The sequence below is a fragment of the Sardina pilchardus genome, chromosome 23 (genome assembly GCF_963854185.1).
Source record: "Sardina pilchardus chromosome 23, fSarPil1.1, whole genome shotgun sequence".
Classification (NCBI taxonomy): domain Eukaryota; kingdom Metazoa; phylum Chordata; class Actinopteri; order Clupeiformes; family Clupeidae; genus Sardina; species Sardina pilchardus.
Genome location: NC_085016.1, coordinates 24,168,304 through 24,186,080, shown reverse-complemented (window position 1 = coordinate 24,186,080; position 17,777 = coordinate 24,168,304). Strand labels below are relative to the sequence as shown.

General features: G+C 46.5%; 1 protein-coding gene across 1 annotated transcript in view; it reads right to left on the bottom strand.

Annotated features, from left to right (window-relative positions):
* Positions 1–1,418: 1,418 nt before the first annotated feature.
* Positions 1,419–17,777, bottom strand: part of LOC134071683 (CLIP-associating protein 1-B-like) — an 82,016-nt gene continuing 65,657 nt past the window's right edge. Inside the window, exons 27-40 of the mRNA XM_062528499.1 lie at positions 17,260–17,323; positions 16,773–16,936; positions 16,310–16,388; positions 15,432–15,575; positions 13,131–13,277; positions 12,274–12,383; positions 8,820–8,967; positions 8,274–8,517; positions 7,705–7,764; positions 7,271–7,464; positions 6,877–7,005; positions 6,065–6,271; positions 5,589–5,705; positions 1,419–4,401 (exon numbers count right to left, since the gene is read on the bottom strand). Of these exons, the coding sequence (XP_062384483.1) occupies positions 4,315–4,401; positions 5,589–5,705; positions 6,065–6,271; positions 6,877–7,005; positions 7,271–7,464; positions 7,705–7,764; positions 8,274–8,517; positions 8,820–8,967; positions 12,274–12,383; positions 13,131–13,277; positions 15,432–15,575; positions 16,310–16,388; positions 16,773–16,936; positions 17,260–17,323 (1,894 nt within the window). The 3' untranslated portion in view covers positions 1,419–4,314. The remainder of the gene's footprint in view (positions 4,402–5,588; positions 5,706–6,064; positions 6,272–6,876; positions 7,006–7,270; positions 7,465–7,704; positions 7,765–8,273; positions 8,518–8,819; positions 8,968–12,273; positions 12,384–13,130; positions 13,278–15,431; positions 15,576–16,309; positions 16,389–16,772; positions 16,937–17,259; positions 17,324–17,777) is intronic.

Here is a 17,777-nt window from a genome sequence, read left to right as displayed (position 1 = left end):
AAATGTATGAGGTAAATAGGATATTTTTATATATTATAAAAGCAAGCCAGAAGGCTTATTTTCTATAAGCTAACAATGGCAGACTTCCAGCAAAGTACCCATGTGCCATTGCAGCTAGGTGATTTATGTGATGCCTCTATCCTGTAGGATATAAACCTGCTTCTCTAGACCAGATTTCACTCAAGTTTGAACATCAATATGATCACATGAAGGACAGATCAAAATTAAGTATTTGCATAGTATTCTTCTCAAGTCGCCTATCTACGCCCAATCTTACGGAAAAATCCCATCGGGTCATTTGCATCATAGAGGAATGTGTTTCATTTAATATAGCCTAAACAAAACGGAATGCAATACTGACGGAGTGCCAAAATTCAAAGGCGACTACCAATCTGACCAGTGGAAGAACATGACGGAGTGTCCCGTTATCCTTTAGGAAAAACCCAAATGAGGCTTCACTACAATCTGCAATTCATTATTCAGGCATAGGTGCCAACAGTGGCACCAAGTGAAAGACTGACGCAAGTGCTTGCAAGTGAGCCAATTGTCAAAAAAAAGAAAGATGGCTGAAGGCAAGAATACTTAGGCTGGGTAGATCTGCCGGCGATTTGGATTTCGCCCTGCAGCTCAGGCTGGAAACCTGCCCATCTATCTTCTGCTTCTTGTCCGCGTCTTCTGGGTCCAATCACAAACTACAGTAGGTTATCCGTTGTTGGTTTGACTGGTTGATGGACTATCCAAAAGTGTACAGCGTCAATGGAACTATGCCCACTGATCATATGCAGTAGAAAGTGGAGACTCCCTACCAATGTTCAATCTTAAAAGACTGAGATTATGGTGATAGTCTGGTGATAGTCAGATTTAAGAATACTCACACTATTGGGAATTACAGTCAAGAATACACTTTCTATTCCTAAACTTCCCTCTCATTCTTTTAAATTGGAAGATAGACAAACTTTTGGCAGATGGATCTGTGATGTCATGTTTTTCCTTAAGGTAGAAAAAATCGGATACACACTGAATGGATCTATGGCGAAGTTTGATATTGTATGGCAACCTTTTATCTCATATGTGGAACGACTTACAATGCACCTTGGCTCTGAATAGTAGTTGTACAAGATGACTACTGCACTAGACTTTTTCTGTGGAATACATGATTTTATTTTTATTTATTTATTTTTGTTTGTTTGTTTCTAGAGTTGGTCTTTTTTCTCCTTGTCTTAAGTGTTTACTGTATTTGTGTATTTGTCTGAAATCACAATAAAAATGCATTGACAAAAAAAATAAATAAAAAAATAATAATAATTACCTAGTTATCAGAGACCAAAAAGGTGCCCAGTGACAAAACACTAACAGCAATATATAACCCAAACACTGGCAGGAGACCTCGGGACTAGGGTGGAGAGACAAAGATCAGACACCATGGAAAACTGAGGTTTTATTTTATTTCTAAAGCAAAATTAAGTTCATTTTGCAAATTCCATCACAAGTGACTTGACAAAAAAAAAAAAGGAAAAAAAAATGGGTCATATGTACATTTGTCATAATACACACAAAGAAAAAAAGAACATAAATACAGATTAGAGAGGAAGAAGAAGAAGAAGAAGAGGAGGAAGAAGAAGAAGAGGAGGAAGAAAGAGCAAGGGGCATGCGCAGTAAGCAGTTTGCAAGTACACCATTCCTAATGGTCAACATTAGCAGAGCAACAAAGCAATACGTAATCGGCTGCCATCTTTAACAAACTGCCTTCTACTGAACACTGGCCCTCTCCCTAGCAGGTGTAGGGAAGCAGCCCCCAGTTAAATACATTTTGCGGATGATCAAGTGGAGGAGAGTGGAACAGATGGTACTACTAGGCATCGGGGAAACGCTCCTCCAAGTGTGCACTTTCACTAGTAACTTTTTTCCAAAGTCCCAAAAACTCTGTGTAAGACTTCCAAACGTGTGGAGAGAGATGACTAAACGTAAACGTAACGTAAAAGTAACAGACCTCCCTGGTCTACGTGAGTCCCGGCGGCAGCACGGGCGCTCGCTCACTCGCTCGCTCAGGGTTAAACGTCCGGCTCTGGAGGTTTCAGAAACGCAGCCAGAAGCAGTTATGTTCGCTCAGTCTCGGCTACATCCTACGCTTGAGCAAAAACAAGACACCGTGCCAAAATGCACAGGTGGGCAAAGAGAAGGGGGGGGGGGGGGGAATACAAATCAAATCAAATAAAAGAGAAGGAGAGGTTGATTTGGTTTTGTAGGCCTGCAGGGACTGATGAAGCAAATAAAGGGGAAAAATGTGCATGCATTTGCTTAGCGTGCAAAAGAAGAGTGAGTGAGTCCTTTTTTACACAACGTGTTCAAAACCTGCCAAAGCAGTGGCCTTGGGTTGAGAGCTCTGTGTGTAGATGTATTATGTATATTTATATATTTATATATAAAGCTTTTCATTAAAAACTGCCCAAAGCTCGACAATCACATCGGGGAAGAGATAACAGGCAGAGAACTTCCATAAATAGATAAGACATGGATGAAAACCAAACTACATATCACTGCTTCCATCCACAGTACTCTTCCACAGTACTGGGGACCCCCCTCCCCCCCCCTCCCCTCCCCATACAGGGCTCGGAGAAGACCTCCTACGGGACGCCCCAACGCAGTGAGACAGTGCTCACAGTACTCAGTAAGGCCGACTAGTGTTGTCCGAAAACTCCCCCCTCCCAAGCCCTGAATGATGCACTCCAACGTTCAGTGAGTACATACTTTAGGTGAGGCGTCGGACTTTCGTATGCAGAGCAGCTCAGAATGTCTGTGAACTTTCACCTTTTTACAAGCCCATCAAAAAACGACGCGGACGCCAGGAATCAAGGGGTATATAACGGGCTGGGATGATCTTTCGCTTCTTTTTGTTGTAACAGTGCACTGAATACGAGCAAATCCAATTTGGATTAATTATTTTTTTCTTAAGATTATTGCTCTGGAAAAACATCCTACATAGACATTTTTTGGCTGAAATGTCCACAGCCTTTTGTAAGAATTTTCATTTTGCTCACTGGGACTGCATGTTTATTATTCTACACAACTGAGATTGTCCAAACATCCCCCTCTTCCCTCCCTGAAACTATCAATCAAGTTGATATTTCCTTTATGCCAAGCCATGTTCTATTTGGGGATCTCAAGAACAAAATAAAACACTGATAAGGTTTTAAAAATTCCAGCATAAACTTGTGTTTCAGGGAACTATCAATTATACTTAGATTACTAGTACTTCTTACTTCTTTTAAAGTAACGCTTCTATCTGATACACAATCATATTCATATATTCAACCTTCTTACATAATCTGGTCCTTAATAGCAAAAAATAAAGGAATGAAATCACATAAAAATTAAGTGGTCCTTGTGAAAAATAACGGAAAAGTCTCTACTTCCTCACCTTCCAAGATTCACCTTTGACCTCTGAGTCAAATCAGAATTTTCTAAAGTTAATCACTGGCCCAGCCAAACAATGATCCGACAGTCTAGCACACAAAGTGAATGATTGTGACTGAAAACACCCCCATGCCACGACTGTACATTCCCAAACGACAACAAACATAGCGACTGTGACGGGAGACGGAGAAGGAACGATTCCCTAGAAATTCACAGTTTCCTCTTCACCTTCCATGGGCAACGTGAAAACAAAAAAGATCAAGTAGAGACCTCATCACAGACTTGCATGTTTGTTTTGTTTTGTTTTTTTTCCTCTAGAGTTTTAACACTTACAGTAAAATCTTTAAATGCCCAGAAATGCGCCTCTGTTCCCAAGATGACTGATCTCACATCAGAATGTTCTGGAGAGCCACGAGGCAGCGTAGTCATGGAGACCCAAAGAGTCCCTTACATTCAACAAACAAACAAAATAAACAAACGAAAGAAAACATAGAACACCATATTCTGAAATACCCACGCAATCATAACCAGAGCTGTGGAGTTAACGGAATTACCAAATCAGGAAAAAAACAAACAATCTCAAACACTGTTTACCAATGGGCGAGACAGAGGGACAAACAACACTGAATTTCAGCGGGATAAAGTGTCTTGCTTATGATCGGAACTTCTGGGTGGAGATGAGGCCTTATGGGCGGGTGTGTGTGACATTAGGGTGGCGTTAACTGGCGTAGTGGAACGGTGAGGTGACTTGAGGACTGGAGGATTGGTCTTTAGCTATGAGACGAGACGTCTAAGTGGGGTTGCCTAGGTGATTGGAGGACTGGGGGATTGGTCTTTAGCTGTGGGAGGAGACGTCTGAGTGGGGTTGCCTAGGTGATTGGAGGACTGGGGGATTGGTCTTTAGCTGTGGGAGGAGACGTCTGAAGAGCTGCTGCTGTTGCTGTTGGTGGTCTGGGCCCTCTTGATGTACAGGTTCAGCAGCTTCATCTGGGGAAGAGACCGCATCACCCCACAAATTAGAAATAATAAACACGCATGTTACGAACCCCGGACGAGCCCCCAATTAATCCATGTTCAGAGCTCATCATGGGCCGTAACAACGCAATACTACACAATAGCACAAGAAACACAATTAGAAGAACGACAACATGTACTGTACACAGTCATTTCCTGTGTAATACAAGACTGACAACATCTGCTATGCAACTGTCTGCACTAAACTCAAACAGTGTATTGTCTACGTCATGTATAAACCACATGCCAGTGTTTTATGCGTATTATCTTATTGTTTGCCCAGCAGCCCAAAGTATTAGAACCAGATTGTACTTTCATCAGAATAAGAATGACAAGAGAGGAGATGCATCCACTTGTATCGCCCTGCCCCGCATATGAACCTCCTAGCTGATGAAGACATTTTTCTAGATCAGATACTCCTAGCTGATTGAGATATTTTTCTAGATCAAAGAAGAAACCGTGGCTAACAGAAGTGTGTGTCTGCGCTTAATGACCAGAACAAAGTGTGTAGCAAGTGGGAGAGAGAGAGAGAGAGATGGGGTGGAATTGGGAAATGAGGCAGGTCGGGCTAAAACCCTGATCCCCATGGACACTTGTGGCCCGGATGTGGCACAGACGCTGTAGCCAGTGGCCCCACAGCACTAGCCTGATTACCATCGACTTTCAAAGGCTCTGCGAGACTTTAGTCTGACCAACAGCCTGTACTAACACGGTTTCTTGCAAGCGCTGGTTGACCCGCCTCCTTTAAGTGCCTCGATTTGCTACTGGTAGATGTCAGAAAGCGGTTTGCCGAGTTTAAACCAATAACAACACTCTTTCCTCTGCCTTGAACACGCCTCTACCAGAGCCGTTGGAGCTGCTCAAAGTTGATTGGTTCTCGACCAAAGGGGGCAGTTCCGCAGATTTCGGGAACTCAGAAATCCTTCTCAATGAGCAGTTGACCAGACCAGCAGCAAAAGCCTGAAGGCGTTGCGTCACTGGGAGGGCGTGCCAGGCTACCACAGCACCTCCCAGTGTGCTGATTCTGTGTGACTGACTGTGGCGTCAGTCAAGGACTCAGGTGTGTCTTGGATGTTATTATTACAGTGGCCGTGACCTCAGAGCATTAGGTGTGTTGTGGAGGTGTGTGTGTATGTCTGTGGTGTGTGGGTCCTGCGTACCTTGCTGCCCGTGAGCTGGGCCAGGTGAGGCTTGAGGTCCTCTCCGATCACAGAGTAGATGGCCACCAGACAGAACACACTCGCCTTGCGCACACTACTCTCAGTGTTATCGTAGCTCTGAAAACACACACACACACACACACACACACACACACACACACACGAATAAAATATCATGGTTTACTTTCTCCCATTATCGAGTGACAAAAATCCTTTCAAAATGTGATGTTTTGTTTAGTATTGTTATGGGTTTCTGTGTGATGGTGTAGGCATCAGGGGGTTGTTAGTAGGTAGTAAGGTACAGCACCAGCACTTGGCCTGGGATGATGTTTGTATTAGTTATAGTTATTATGTTTGATAGTGTAGGGGTTAGTTAGCGTTAGGGTCAGATGTGTATACTGTACCTGCAGTAGCCCTGCGATAATGTTTGATTGGTATGATAGTGTAGGGTTGGGGTTCGGGTCAGGTGTGCCTACCTGCAGCAGGCCGGGGATGATGTCGGGCAGCAGCGTGATGAGTGAGTCCTTGGCGATGCGCTCGATGACTTTGGTCTGCATCTTGATGGCGGCCAGGTTGATGGGGTAGTCGGCCGTCTGCACGATGGGGCACAGCACCTTGATGCACTGCTCCGGGTGGATGGAGCTGGCCAGGGTGGAGGCCGCCTCCTCCGCCGCACGCACCACCTGGGGGGGGGGGGGGGGCACGGAGGGGAGAGAGTGAGTATGGGTGCATTCACACACAGAGACACAAAAACACACAGACACACATATCCCACACAGACACAGACGCAGAGACACAGACACACATATCCCCCCCAGACACAGACACAATATATGTCTATATATATCACTATATATATATATATATATATATATATATATATGTTGACATTGAAGAACCACATGAATAGGCCAGAAGATGGCCACACAAGAGACGTCATTTGGCCGGCATAGCTTGATCTCTCGGACGGCTAGTCATACAGAATACTACCCTAGCGGCAGCTGTCAGGATAGTCGGCAGGCGGGCTTAACATAATATCGACTGACCTGCGACCAGAAGTTGCGACCATTAAGCATCCTGCTATTTGAAAACAAGAAGATGAATTGTTTAGCGCTGTGTTATTGCGTGGAGAGGGAATTTGAAAAGACAACCGTTTATCCCACCCCTCCGATCGAGCCCTGCTACGGTGAGTACCCAGACCCTACTGTACATCTAGACGTGGGTCTGGTTTGTTAAGACTAATAGAACACAGGTACAGGTGGGTTCCCAGGGTCCAGTCGGACTCTACCTCTTTATGGGAGTCCTTGTGAGCCTCCAGGGTCTTCATGATGGTGAGTTCTGCATAGTTCTTGAAGCGGGCCGGCTGGTTCCGTAAGACCTCTCTCAGAACCCGGAGCGCCAGGGCCCGAATGGTGTGCTGAAGGGGAGACACACACACACACACACACACACAGCATTAAAACTAACACAATCAAGCTTATTTCAACAACTAAGAAAGTCAACTAATCAAACAGAGCTTTTAAAATGACATGTGCGCGCGTGTGTGTGTGTGTGTTAGTGTGTAAGTGTGTAAGTGTGTGTGAACTGTATGTGCGTGTGCGTGCCTGTGTGTGAGTGCGTAAGCGTGTGTGTGTGTGTATATGTGTGTACATGTGTGTGTGTGTGTGTGTGTGCATCCTTACGTCTTTATCCCCGAGCGTCTCCAGCAGCAGCAGCAGCATGGTCTTGAAGTGCTCGTCCCAGACGGCCAGGCAGTCCTCGCGCGTCACCTTGAGCAGCTCCAGCAGCGCCGTGCGCCGCTCCTCCACGCGGTCCCCCATGGAGCTGGACAACTCCTTCAGCAGGTCCCCCACCAGCTCCAGCTGCTGCCCTGCTCCTGGGGGGGCAGAGTGGGGGGTGTCAGTGTTATCTAGTCCAGTGGGTCTCACACTTTTCACAATGAGTACCACCTCAGAGAACAATTGGCTCTCCAAGTGCCACCATTACCACCAGCATTGAAATACAGTAGCGTAGGCCAATTTAAATAGATTTTACATTGTACATACTGTTTTGCATTGTTTTTTTGTTTAGATAAAAAAACGTGTGTGTGTGTGTGTGTATATGCACTGGGTCCTACCTGTTGGGAAGGCCTTGGGGTGCATGATCTTATTCTCACCACCTTCCTGCTGTCGACGACCTGTAAGGAGCACAAGTGAGTATCTGTGAGTACTGTGTCCACACACACACCACACGTCTGATACCCACACCACGTCACCTCATTAAATATTGCTTTATTGTTATTCCTGTGATTTTCTTAAAGTGGCTTCACTGCTGATATGAGCATACACTGTGGATGCTTTTTATGGTCCTCCCACCCACCCACCCACACCCTCACCTCACCCTCACCCTCACACAGGTCTTACTCAACCATAAGCTTTGTTCTTTTGCCATGTAATAGCTAAGTATGTAAAGCCTAATCAGTCACTGACTCTGAAGAAGATGAGTGGGCGTCGAAGCGTTGGTCACCTTGCACCATTAACAGCATTCAAAATTATCGAGTGATCTGGTCTTGCTCCTACAGTAGGTCCTAGTTTGACCTTGGCTCTCCCCACTGACCTCTGCATCCTGTTCCATGATCACTGACCAGGCTGAAGCGCAAGTGACCCCCCCCCCCCGCTACGTAAAGCCCTCTGTGCAGGAACTGACCGTCTCTGAAGTGCTCTGCGTCGTCGTCGAACACGGCCTCCTTGAGGGCGCTGCGGTCGTAGCCGCTGATGGTGTCGGTGTAGTTGTAGGGGTTGTAGTCGCGGCCGCGCGGCCCGCTGAAGGAGCGCGGAGACGGCGTGTTCAGGAGGGACGTCTTGTTGTCCAGCGCCGTCCGGCCGCCGCCACTACCGCCGTCCACCACGTCCACACGCTGCTCCGCCCCCGACGACGCCATTCCACCAGCCTGGACGAGAGAGAGAGAGTGAGAGAGAGAGAGAGAGAGAGAGAGAGGGAGAGGACATGAGTAGACTAATAGGATTTTCTCTATTAATTGTGTGTGTGTGTGTGCGTGTGTGACTATGTGTATGAATGTGTGTATGTGTATGTGTATGAGAGTGTGTACCTGTATGTGTATGAGAGTGAGAGTTCTCTGTGTGTGTGTGTGTGTGTGTGCATATGTATGTGTGTGAGTGTGAGAGTTATGCGTGTGGGTATGAGAGTGAAAGTTGTTTGTTTGTGTGTGTGTGTGTGTGTGTGTGTACTGACCGGGTCGTCTCTCTTGCCGTCCCGTCTGACGGGCTCCATGACGTCCTCCTGGCTGCGGAAGCTGAAGTTCTGGATGGCCTCCGTCACGCCACGCAGAGAGCTGTAGATCTCGTCAGAGTTCATGTTCTCTGTGTCGTACTCCATCATGCTGTACACACATGCGCGCACACACACACACACACACACACACACACACACACACACACACACACACACACAGACAGACAGACAGACAGACACAAACATACACAAAGTGAGTACGAGATACATATTCATGGTCACATGAATGCAGACGACACACCAGACACATAGACGAGTACAGCATCTCAACAGAACTCAGGCAGGCAAGAGGAGATGGGACACTTGGACACACACACACACACATCAGCCTCCAAAGACACACACACACACACACATCAGCCTCCAAAGACACACACACACACATCAGCCTCCAAAGACACTTGACACACACATCAGCCTCCAAAGACATTGGAACGCACCAACACCAACAAACAACTTTGACTCGAGAGACGATCATGTGACACAGAAAAAAAAATCTAACAGCAGACATGGGCGCGTCCACTAGCTGGAGCGTTAAATCTTCTTCATGCATTCACACACACACACACACACTCACACACAGGGGAAGTGCAGCCAGCAGGATGGGAGAGCACAAAGACAGCAGCAGAGATGCAGAGCAGGAGGCCACAAGCATGGGAGACATGAGGAAGAAAAGGGGACGCTTCTCACACACACACATATTTGACTTGGCTCCAGACACGGCGGTAAATTCACAGTGACAACGGGACAAGACAAGATATTCGTGTTTCAGCCTCAAAATGCTAACTCTAAACTCTTCTTGAAAAGCATACCATCTCAAACACTAGTCAAATATGATCTGCACTGTATAAGCATAGCATAAAATGTCCTTCCAGGGTTTTCTTTTACAGCATGACATAAAGTCTCCTACCAAGAAAACCAGATGACTATATATAGCCGAAATGCTCTAAGCCTGATCTGATATCAAATCTGGAAGTCTAACTCAGAGTATATGGGTATATGAGAAGATCAGATGACTATAGCTGAAATGCTTAAGCCCTAATCTGATATCAAATCTATAAATTCTGATTTCTCTGCTGTTCCAGTGTCAGTTGGTAGTCTCCAAAAAGGACACGAAGCAGAAACATCTCCTCCCACAGCTCCATCTCCTCCTCCTCCATCTCCTCTCCACCCACAACTCCATCTCCTCCTCCTCCACCTCCTTTCCACCCACAACTCCATCTCCTCCTCCTCCACCTCCTCTCCACCCACAACTCCATCTCCTCCTCCATCTCCTCTCCACCCACAACTCCATCTCCTCCTCCTCCTCCATCTCCTCTCCACCCACAACTCCATCTCCTCCTCCTCCTCCATCTCCACCTCCTCTCCACCCACAACTCCATCTCCACCTCCTCCTCCTCTCCACCCACAGCTCCATCTCCTCCTCCTCACCACCCACAGCGTGCCCCACCCTGCCCCCCGGCTGAGGTGCGTTACCTGGGGGAGAAAGTGCGGCGGGGAGGCCCCCTAGTGGAGGGAGCAGCAGGGGTGGAGGAGGAGGTGGAGGTGGAGGGGGGTGGAGGGAGGCAGGGAGAGGTGTGCTTAGAATGGCCATTAGTGCTCCAACCACCCCAATGCCGACTGGGTGGGTGGAGCGAGAAAGAGGGAGGGAGGAATGGATGGATGAGGAGAGAGAGAGAGAGAGAGAGAGAGAGAGAGAGAGAGAGAGAGAGAGAGAAAGAGAGGGAGAGAGAGAGCGAGGGAGGGAGAGAAAGAAAGAAAGAGAGAGGGATGGATAAAGAGACAAAGAAAGAAAGAAAAAGAAAGAAAGAGACACACCAGCGGAATGGACAGAAAGAAAAAGAGAGGTGGAGGAATGGATAATGGGTGAAGCGGTGAGGAAAGAAGGAAAAAAAGAGAGAAAAAGTGAAAGAATTTGCTTTGCTTTAATGTGAAGCATAAAATCAAGACAGAAATCAAGATATAGAAATTTAACCCACCAACCCATAAACAAAGATTCAGAAAATACTGAGATGTAGAGCTTCAGACTAATTTACTTGTCTGGCTTTACTGTAAGTGTGTCAAGTAAAATGATGATACAATCTGCACAACTGGAACAAATGACTTTAAGAAAAACATTAAGTTAAACCCAATAACATTACACAAACCCTGCACAATATACAACTCTTGAAAACATGAAGAGACCACTGATGTCATCCAATGGTTGCTGACATTTGAATGAGTTGACAGTACAAATATCATACAAACTAAGACACAACTGCAAATTCAAATATGACCCCGTCAAACTGAAATGTCACTCAACAACCACATTTTTCCAGAGCTGTAATTGTATTTGAGCCTCACGTGGAATCATCAGTCAGACACCCATCAGTTATCGGCCTACAGAAAGCTAAGCCTTCACTAGCGCCGGGTGGTCTCTAGCCTTGAGGGCATATCTAATGCATCAGAAGGGGCAGCTTAAACATGTTAATCTCTCAATAAACAAACACAGGTAATAACGGTCATCAGAGAGCCAATGGACTGTCACTCTCCCCACTAATGCCATTTGAATGGCAGTTTCAGCACCACCCCACACCGCCCCAATCCCCCTGCCTACATTAGACGTGTTGAATCTTGGTGTAGAGCCGCTCATGTGGAAGCTGAGCCGGAGGAGACTCCGTCTGCATGCAGGGCAAAAGTGTGTGTGTGTGTGTGTGTGTGTGTGTGTGTGTGTGTGTGGCGCGCGCGTCTATGTGTCTAAAGTCTGCGCTCTATTAGACATGCCCAGCATGAGGGAGATTCACAGCACGCACGCACACACACACACACACACACACACACACACACACACACACACACACACACACGAGGGCCATTCAAAGCAACACATGCAAACAAGGCTGCCACTGCTGGGTATGCAGAGGTGCTGTGGACTGACCGAGGGCCCCTGTTTATACAACACCAGACCACGCTGTCCAGCTTTACTGTACAAATTATATGCACTGTGGATACAGTATACAGTATATTCTATACTGTATATATGTAATGTCATTCCTAACCATAATAATCATAATAATATATTGTATTTGTTAAGCATTTTACATTCACAGGGAATCTGAGATATAACACACACACACACACACACACACACACACACACATACACACATATATATATATATATATATATATATATATATATATATACGTATATATATATATATATATATATATATATATATACACACATTATATACCTTCAATAAAGTATATGTTCTTTCATTCATATTTAATCTATTATATCTTGTTGTTTTCTCAGTTCGGTCTTCTCATCCATAAGTCATGGATGCACTAGACCCAACCTGAGGGGTGTGTGTGTGTGAGTGTGTGTGTGTGTGTGTGTGTGTGTGACGTACCTGGGTGAGAGCCCTCCATGGGAGCAGTTGGTGGGGGAGGTGAGGGGACTGGTGCGACTACTGGGGTGGCGGGGAGCAGGGGTCCGACCAACTGTGTTACTCGGAGAACCCTGTGTTTAGAGAGAGAGAGAGAGAGAGAGAGAGAGAGAGAGAGAGAGAGAGAGAGAGAGAGAGAGAGAAAGAGAGGGAGAGAGAGAGACAGAGAGAAGGGGAGGGTGGGAGAGAAAACAAGATAAAGCGGGCAGAAAGGACCATAGCAAAATAAAAGAGGAGGATCACAGTGAGAGAGAGACAGAGAGAGACAGAGAGACAGACAGAGAAAGACAGAGAGAGAGAGAGAGAGAGAGAGAGTGATTTTAAAAGTGTGTAGAGAGCACCCAGGGTCAGGGTAATGCGCTGTGTCAGGCCGGAGCCACAGGCTTTTATGGTGCCCTGGAGACACAACAGAGTCTACAGCTTCATGAAACAAACATCGCTGAGGCATTAGAGTCCATCCAAACTGCACTGGCACTCTCAACCTCTTGTGCCTTCACTTAAACTCCGTCCTTAACTCTCCTTACATCTGGCCCAGTGGCTGCAGAGGCTCCATTATTAAAGGCACAGTGCACAAGGTGGCTAAGGTTCCTCTAACACAGACTGCATGGAGCTTCAGGAGCACAGGGGTTGTGATGGGATTAGATGTCCAGTTCAAACATCAATAAACATTTTGCCAGAATCACAGACACTTAATGTGTCTCAGCTGTTACTAATAGTGATATGTGTGCTGCTGTGAGAGTGTGTCTGTGTGTGTGTGAGAGTGTGTGTGTGTGTTTGTGTGTGTGTGTGTGTGTGTGTGAGAGAGAGCGTGTGTGTTTTACCACAGCGGCAGCGTTGCTGGAGTTCTTGAGGTGGTTGTGTAGGAGCTTGGTGGCTCCGTCCTGGAAGGTCTTGGGCAGCGCTCCCAGCAGCATGGTGAACTCCGGAGTGTTCAACTCAAACAGAGAGATCAGGACCATCTGAGCTGCCTAACACACACACACACACACACACACACATGCACACATATATTAGATAGACAGAGAGATAAACAGTGAAAAGAGTGAGTGCACTGGCACTGTGTTCTGAATATAAGCATAAGCATGGCGTATGTCCGCGTGCGTGTGTGCGTGTGTGTGTGTGTGTGTGTGTGTGCGTGTCTGTGTGTGTGTGTGTGAGAGAGAAGACAGCTGTGTGTGTGGAGCATTGTGTGAAGACTTTCAGAGATAAAATCAATGAGAAGCCTCCAAGTGAGACGATCAATGAGAGTGTTTGAGTCGCAAGCAAACTCCAGAGCAGCAGAGGGCGCCGCAGAGCTGGAGAGGTCTGATGAACTGCAGCTCCAGTTCCCCAGTGGACTCCCAGGCAATCCATTAGGACATGCACACCGCATGGGAGCAGAGAGGCAAGAGAAAGCCTGGAAGCAGGCTGCAGGTCAAAGGTTAGAGAGAGCGGTTCACTCCCCGAACATTCATCAGTCGAGATCAGCACTCGCACACAGTGAGTAGTGGACCGTTTTAGCACATAGCTTGTTGTCAGCATGCTTGTAGGTTAGGGGTGCGTTTCCCAAAACCATAGTTGCTAACCTGTTAGCAACTTAGTTGGGTGGCAATAGAAAATTGCATTGAACCAACAAAGTTGCTAACTTCATTAACTTAGTTAGCAACTATGGTTTTGGGAAACGCGCCCCAGGTTGGATCAGATCATTCATATAGCCAGTTAACTTTCAAAGCAGAGGTCACTCAAGTGTAAAAACATAGTGTGAAACAAGGGGTGACTTAGCCAGGAAAACACTCATCAAAACACAAGGTTACTATTCCCTTAGAGTTGACAAACACACGTCTCTTTAGGGGTTGTAGCTACTGCACATTATTCACAGCTAGACAGATCAAAACTGACATCAATCCGCAAACCATCTGGCCAAGCTTTGGTTAGAGCAAAAGAGAGAGAACAAAAGAAAGAGAGAGAAAAGAAAGGAAGAAAGGAGAAACAGGAAGAAAGAGTCCGTAGTAGTCGAGAGGTTTTGGCGGGGTTTTGGACGGGTCTGCGGGCAGAAAGGAGCTAGTTTAGCACAGACGGGGGGAGGGGGCGAGTTTGGGGCGCAGGAGCGGGGAGGTTGTTGTTGTTGTTGGGGGGTCTCTACCTGCTTGCACCTCTCCTCCATGTTACTCTCCGTGGGCAGGGAGAGCATAGAGCCAGGCCTGCCGGCCCAGTCATCCCCTGCCCAGCTCTGCAGGGTCTGGGGAATTGTGGGTAGAGGTCAGAGACATGTTAGGGTCTGAGGAATTATGGGTAAACGTCAGAGAGAGAGACAGACATGTTCTGGGCTCCTGTAGGTAGCTGGTCTGGCAGAGAAAGAGGTCCAACACAAAGGATCATGGGTACCACACCCACAGAACACCTGTACTGATGAGCATGTATGTGTGAAGATCAGTTGCTTTGGATAAAAAAAGCTCTGGCTAATCTATGTACAAAAATACCTTTGTATAAATAGTCACAAGTCCATCCTATGTTATACTACCAAGAAACACGTTTTCTGGTTTAAAACCGTACCTATGGGGGAAAAAATACAGTATATATATGTATGTAAAATGCTGCCAATTGCAGTTGCTAAAAGTGTTGACCTAAGGACTAAATATAACTGTAAATGTTCAGAGTCTGAAGAATGGTATACTAGCTCAAGTCCAAACGGTGGAGAGTCCACCACTAAGTGAACCTTTTCTCCTGTGTCAGTGACCAAGCCCTGTACCTCCTGGCTTCTGTGTCCTGTGTGGAGCTGCTACGCTTGAGAATGTGGAAACTTGGCCGGCATGCTGTGCACAGCCACCCTCAGAAACAACACTAGCCCTGCTGTTGGCCCGCCGGTTTTATGAAACCGCACTCATAAAACCAAATCATGTGGTTTGAGAGTGCTTCAAAACCCCCCAGCCCACTGTACGCTACAATATTATTCAGAATGTAGTAAAAAGAAAGTATCAAACACAACTCAAGTCACTAAAATCATAAATAGACCGTGAAACCTGACAGAGATGCTTGCCCAAGGACAGAAGACTAAATCTGAGAGCACCCAGGACTTTTTGAGGTTGTGTTGAGACAGTAGCCATGGCTATTGGTCCTATCCAACGTGCTTTTTTCCGACTCACCTTGCGGACGTCGGAGCTTTTGGGCTCGGTGGTCCACGTGATGATGCGCGAGACGGCCAGCCGCGTCTCGCTGGAGTTGACGAAGTCCGTGGGGTCCATCTGGCGGGCGAGCAGGTCGATGTACTTCAAGATGGCCACCTTCACCTAGGCAGGCGCGAGGGAAAACAAACACAGCGTGTCCGAGCCGACCTCAGCACAGCCCCCTCCCGCTCCAAAAACAGCTTTTACAGGCCTACTGCGGCCGCACGGGCTGCTTAGGCAGGCAAAGCCACTGTGTGGCCAACAGACCACAGCCATAACAATAACACACCCACACTTCCCTCACAGAGCAGGAATAATGTCATCTCTACTGCACAACGACAGGGAGAGAGGGAGGAGGAGGGAGAGACAGAGAGAGAGGGAGGTGGGAGAGGGAGAGGGAAAAGAGAGAGAGCGAGGAAGAGAGAGAGAGAGGGAGAGAGAGGAAGAGAGAATGAGAAGTTCGAGGGAGAGAGGGTGGGAAAGAGAGGGAGAGAGGGAGCAGGAGAGGAAGACAGAGTGAGAGGGGTTAGAGAGAGAGAGGGTAGGAGAGAGAGGAAGAGAGAAAGAGAGAGAAGAAGAAGGGAGGGAAGACAGAGAGGAAGACAGAGTGAGAGGGGTTAGAGAGAGAGAGGGTAGGAGAGAGAGGAAGAGAGAAAGAGAGAGAAGAAGAAGGGAGGGAAGACAGAGAGGAAAAGAGAGGGAGGACAAGAGGGAGGGAAGAGAGAAAGAAAGAGAGAGAAGAAGAAGGGAGGGAAGAAAGAGAGGAAAAGAGAGGGAGGAAAAGAGGGAGGAAAGAGAGAGAGAGAGGAAAAGAGAGGGAGAACATAAAGAGAAAGAGAAATAAAACATCCATCAACCTTGAGGTTGGGTGTTTGTGTCTGGTCGACGATAAACCGCATCAGGATGTTGAACTGCTGATCGTACGGAAAGGAATCCCTGAGAAACACCAGTGGGGGAGAGAGGAAAAAAAACAAGATGGACGTCAGAGAGCCGCAAGGCACATAGCAAAGACAAGAAAAGTCCATCACTGAGGTCCTCGCAGGAGTTTATGGACAAAAAAACACCAGTTTCCTTCAAGGTTGGCTTAAATATTATGGTAGGTTACTTATTCCTGACACATTGGTCTTTCGCCTGATTTATTTTCTCAACATTATTTCATTGCACCCATGGTGTAGGTGTGTGTGTGTACACACATGCATGTGTGCACGTGTAAGTGTGTGTGCGTATATTCAAGTGTGTGTGAGTGTGTGTGTGCATGTGTATATTCAAGTGTGTGTGTATACGTTTACAGTATTTAAGTGTGTGTGTGTGTGTGCAGACCTGGTGACATCGAGGGCCTTCTGGACCTTGGCCTGGACGGAGCCCAGCAGGTCGGCGCCCATCTTCTTGAGCAGCTGCGTGAGCAGCACGAAGAGCCAGTCCTGCAGGTCCTCACGGTGCACCATGATGAAGTCCACCAGCGTCTCCAGGAACATGCTGAACACCTGCACACACACACACACACACACACACACACACTTCGTAAATATACGGTACCTAGACTCTATAGATTATATACATGTGGTAAAATGTGATGTATTTCCAATATCCTCAGTTAAACTGGGTTTATAATATATACATAAAAAAACTGAATTTCAAAACACTTACTCTCTGATGTTGTCCGTTCACACACACCCACGGCAGACCATGCAGGGAGAGCAGAAGGGAGTTAGTGACACACTACAGTGAAATGACCACTCTGTGTGGAATAATGAGTGTGTATTGCATGTGTGTGTGTGTGTGTGTGTGTGTGTGTGTGTGTGTTTACCTTGCTGTGTGGGTCTGCAAACATTCTGGTGAAAATCTCACAAAGCCGCTTCAACTCCACGCGACTGCGGGCACAAAAGAAAAGGGTGATTTCTTATTAAACTCAACTCCAGTCCATTTCAAAGATAAGATAACTCCACTATTAATGAGTGGAATTCCATCCAGTTTTCAGTGCAATGACTTCTATAACTGGATCTTAGTGTGGTAACTGAACTCTAACTCTAATGACTGCCAATAAGCCTTTTTATCAGGAGTAGCAGTGACGAGGATATGGTTGATTTGATAACTGAACTAAAGTGTTCTATGTGGTCTTCATAAGAGTTCTGTTAAAGAGCAGGATGATGAGTGCATGATGTAATTCTGTTGTTAAGTCCGACGTCACAGACCCAGCAGCTAAACCGCTCACAAAAAGTAAGGAAACTTGACTTTGGCCCATTATATCTCCCTTTTAGTAATACCAACCAGTGAAGTGTTTCATATCATTTTTATCGTTGATTTGTCACCTTTACAATGAGGTAT